Source organism: Fulmarus glacialis, unplaced genomic scaffold, assembly GCF_000690835.1.
Source record: "Fulmarus glacialis isolate BGI_N327 unplaced genomic scaffold, ASM69083v1 scaffold18103, whole genome shotgun sequence".
NCBI lineage: Eukaryota > Metazoa > Chordata > Aves > Procellariiformes > Procellariidae > Fulmarus > Fulmarus glacialis.
Window position 1 is genome coordinate 68,588 of NW_009205129.1, and position 4,828 is coordinate 73,415.

Below are 4,828 nucleotides of genomic sequence, written 5' to 3' on the forward strand. Positions count from 1 at the left end.
ACCGGGGAGAGTGAGTGAGCAGCTGGGTGGGGCTGAGTTGCTGGCTGGGGTTAAACCACGACAGAAAGTCACCTGCAAGTCACCTCACAACACCCACTGAAGCTTTGCTAATCACACAACCCTGTCCCCTCCTCGTTCCCCTCCTTCTTCTTCCCTGTTTGTTTGAGAATGGCCATGATTTATTTCAACTGTCTATGGAGAGATCAGCAGTGAGACAAATCTGATTTATAGGAGGACAAGACATTGCCACAAAGCCTGAGAGCTTGTGTTTGATGGCATTGTTATCACCCAACATCACTATGATTCATCACTAGGACTCACAGCAATAATTTATACTGATACAAACCATCAGTATTGATGTAGCAAATCACCCAAGTCACTGCTGAGTTATAAATCCCTTTTCTTTTTCCCTCCCTCTGCCCAGCTGCAGCTACATGATCAAAAAGGTGGAGAAGAGGTAGGGAAAAAATATTTGCTATTCTGTGTTATCTCTTAAAGCAGTAAGACAAGACAATCTTCTCCAAATATCAAACTGTTTCCCAAGGGGTTCTGTGTAAAAGAAACCCACTGCCATGATACAGTAGGTACAGACACACTGGGACCTGCAGAGACTTGGGGAGCTGGAGGCTCTGATGTTGCAGTGACCGTCACTCTGTCAGGAGCCAGCAGCAGCAGGGTTGAAGAGCTGTCCATGTCCCATACCCTTTACTGGGTCAACCCCCATCTTCAAGAGCATCTCTGGCTCCTTAGTCTAAACCCAAGTTACATGTTAGTTGCTAATGCTCCCTGGCACCACATGCCCTGCATTGATCTTGTACATCATGCTTGTACATATTTTTTTTATTTGTACATAATTATGGTAATTACTCTTCTGGTTTTGCAATGTTGCGCCACAAAGTTTCAGAGGGTGACCCCAAACCCTCCTGACCACCAGCCACATCCAGCTGGTAACTGCAATAGTGGTTGAACTGCACAGGAGCTGTTATTTAGAGACATGGGGGTGCTTCCTACCCAGGCAGCCTTGCCACTAGGGACTACCAATGTGGACAGAGGGAGAACAAAACAAGGACCCAGCTGTGGCTCTGCAGGATCCCCTTCAAAACCATTGTGAGATCCCATGATGAGTTCATGTTGCTTGTGATTTGTCAGGTGCAGGGTGAAGCCAAATCATGCCCTAGCAGAGCAGAAAGGGGGGACACATACAGGTGGCTTTGACTGCAATGTGAGTGTTTGGTACTCATTAAAATATCAGGTGGAGTTATTACTGCTAAGTCCTTTCCTGTGAATGTGCTTAAGACATGCTGTGGGTGACGGGCAAGTCTGTTTTAAAAATGGTCTCAGAGTTACTTTCACACTCAATGCAGACTTGTCCCACATAAAAGAGGGTCAATGGGTAGCTCCAGCACTAGATCCCTGATTGCTCATGCTGCCATACTTAGCTTGCTCCCTGGCTCTGGTTTGAACACTCCAACCACTTTTCTTCAAGACCAATCTGCTCCAGAAGGGGCTGACCCCAAGCCAGGCAACACCCATTGGCTTCAGGGCCCAGGATCAGTCCTTTACTCTCTTTCAGTTAGCTATGCAGAGAATCTAAGTGTTTTGTCACAGATACCTATCCTATTTATATAGGATAAGGTATAAACTACAACTAAGTATACTAACATAATTTCTGTTTTGAACCATGTCTCCACTGCTAACAGTCAGGAGAGAGAGAACATTCACAGCAATAAAAAAGACTGTGTATGAAACAGCCTCCGCTCATAGAGAGCCCTGTTACACTAGAATTTGTCAAACACGGAAAAGAAATGATTGAAAAGGAAGTGTGAGCGGAACAGAGCTGGAGATTATTTAACACAACAGCTAGTAAACATGATAGTTTTCATGTAACCTCAAGCTCAAGAAGTCTCTGACGTACTGACTGCAGAGGATGCACAGGGCAGGGATCGCTTGGTACCTGTCCTGCTTCCAATACCTTCTTCTCTAAGCCGCTGGCTGCTGTTGGAGACAGTCTGGGAGGCTGCCAGACTTTGGGGCCGACTCTGGACATCTGTCTTATGACTTCTGCCTTCGCCATTTTGCAAAGAAATGCAACTTCTCTTGCCCGCCCTCAGTGGACCTCTGAACCTCTTCTGCAAACTCTTTCCTCTGAGCACTGTGAAGGCTCACTCCAAGGCTCTCTGCCTTCTGCTATTCAAAACTCACCTGGTGTCTACGAGACCCATGAAATGTTTTTGAAATAACGCATTTTTCATGTGATGTCACTGGAAATTATGTTTTCCCTGTTAGTCACCAGCACCGAGAGGTGGTGTCTCGTTCTCTTCCATCACGCACTGGTGCAAATCAGGAATCTCTGTTGTTATTAGTGGCATCACGGTGAAACACTTAGGAGAAAAATGTGCCTCAGTTCAAAGCACTTGTTGACTTCTGAGAAAGACAAAGGAGGCTTTTTTATGATTCACCATCCCAGCTAGGAAAAAAAATTCATTTTCTGTACCTCTGTTTCACCACTGATAACAGATAGCTCACGTCGTACGGCGTGCTTGGAGCCCTCTGAGGAAAATGTGCTGTAGTTCCCTGTCTTGTGTTTCCCACCTTTGCACAGACCTTTAATTTTGCCAGCTCCTCTTCAGATCTTGGCTATACTTCCTCCAAGGGTCCCATTTCTAAACAGTTCATGACCATCCCTCTGTGATGGCTATATGTTTAATTGGTTGTCAGAAATTGCTTGTGCTCTGCTGCAAACTCTCAGCTTTCATATGTTTCAATTTTTGTGTCTTGGGGTCATGAGAATGCACAAGAAATGCAGCAATTTCTTTTTCATTAAAGCAGTGAGATTATAAGCTTTGAGCTTGTGGCAAAAAGACAAGTAACCTGCCCAGGGTGTAATGTAGATACTCAAAAAGCAGAAGGCAAAAGAGGTTATAAAATTGCATGATTCTTTTAACCAATCTCATAATGTTTTTGAGGTCCCCAAATGATTAAAATATGGCATGGAAATGCTACTACAGCACCTGGCTTTCAAGTAATGCCAGGGGAAAGATGTTGGCAGTTACAGTGCATGAAGATGTGGTGTAGACCCGAGTTTCTCTGCTCTCCTGCTGTGAGCTGGCACGGGACCATCTCCTGCCCCAAAGCAGGGAGGTGCAGAGGTGCTGCGCTGCGCCCAAGCACAGCCACCCCCCTCACTCGCTGCCTCCAGCAGCCCATAGTGCTGCTGCTCTTGGCGCGTTTTTAAAATCCTATCATTCTCTTAATGCTTTCAAAAACGCAAAAAAAAATCTTACTATCCAAAAATGCAACTAAACTGATCTCCAGATTTTTTTGCCTTTCATTTCATGAGTTGAATCCTCCACCAATGTATGCAGGAATGGCATCGTGGAAGTCAAAACCATTAAACCAACATGTCAGACCACTGTCTTGGCTTTGTGTGAGTGAGGAGGGGGCTATGGTGCAGTGAGGATTTGCTCAGGCAGCTTGGACTGCTCCTGCTGCCCCAGGAAAGCAGACTGGTGCCACAGGGGGACCATGACATGTCCCTCCCACGTGTGGCACGGCTGCCTCAGCTGCCATGCCCAGCAGGCTACAGCTCCCCTCACTCCACTTCTCCTGTGCAAGGAGGGGGTTAAGACCCCCCGTTAACCGTTATCACTCTGCAGGCTCCCAACCCGTGACTGTGCACACCGAGTGCAACAGATGGGATTATTTTAACTGCCTCCACAGTGCGAGAAACCACATCCTCGGTATGACTTAAAGCCACCTGAAAGCACCTCTGTGCAACCAGGCAGTGGGGAAGAAATGTCCCCCCAGGCTCTGCTGCCGCTGCTCGCTGCCATCTGTGACCACCCCCGGGGAAGTTATGCCAGCTGCCTGGCAGCTGAACACAGCCACGGATCAAAATGGAAACCAAAACGTTGCGTATAATGTCCAACTGGCTGTGGAGAGAGCAATGAGGCAGCTTTGCCCACCCGCCCTTTGCTTGCCTGGGACCTAAATCCCTCCTCCCTCCAGTGACCCATAATTTCAGCACTCCCACAGTTTCCATTGCCACCGTGCTGACCAGTTTCTAACCAACAGGTCCAAGTAGCCATGCTGAGCCCTGGCCAAGCTACACACCCCTGCAGGGGTAAGAGCTCCTGCATTAAGCTGCAAGGGAAAAACAGGAAGCAAAGTGAATTTCTATGAGCTCCAATTGGTAAAGCCAGGGAAAAAATAGTTAAAAAAACCTTCCAGTACAATAAGTCTCTTCCTGTCCCCCCCCCTCCCCCTGCCACCTTCTCCTCTTTTGTCCATCCCTCTTAAATAATTGGGTTTTCTCTTTTGGGAACACAGAAAAGTCAACGGTCAGGAAACCTTGTGAGCTGCAAAGATTACACCTTCTGCAAAGATTACACCTCCGCCTCGCTTTTCTTGTCTCCCTCTCCCTGTCCCCCCTTTCAGTCCTGTAACTTACCATGTGGAAGATCCCTAGAGCGACTGTTGCTGTCTTGATGTTGAAGAAGCAACATTTGGGGGGCTCAGTCGTCGTTTGGGCAGTCATTTTCAGATCCCTCTGCACAGCTGTGAGTTAATGAGGTTGAATTTGCAGCAACCGCCCCACTGAAAAGCGAAGCGAGCAGTGCAGCTCAACTTCCTTCCTGGTCTATAAATGTGTTAAGTCATCTACAAAGTCACATGAGGTCTTTGATTTCTCAATAATAAAGAAAGCAAAATTGTGTTGCTTTTCTAACAGATCTTTAACTGCTTGCACATCCCAGATGGCAAATGTAAGCACAAATGCTGCTTCGGGCAGGTGGTGTCCAGTGGGTGAGGTGTACGGGGAGAGGAGGGC

General features: G+C 47.1%; 1 protein-coding gene across 2 annotated transcripts in view; it reads right to left on the reverse strand.

Annotated features, from left to right (window-relative positions):
* Window positions 1-4,615, reverse strand: part of LAPTM5 (lysosomal protein transmembrane 5) — a 26,050-nt gene extending 21,435 nt beyond the window's left edge. The window contains exon 1 of one of the 2 annotated variants that reach the window (XM_009575284.1): window positions 4,451-4,615. In XM_009575284.1, the coding sequence (XP_009573579.1) occupies window positions 4,451-4,537 (87 nt within the window). In that variant the 5' untranslated portion in view covers window positions 4,538-4,615. The remainder of the gene's footprint in view (window positions 1-4,450) is intronic. The other variant, XM_009575285.1, reaches the window with a different exon arrangement.
* Window positions 4,616-4,828: the final 213 nt, after the last annotated feature.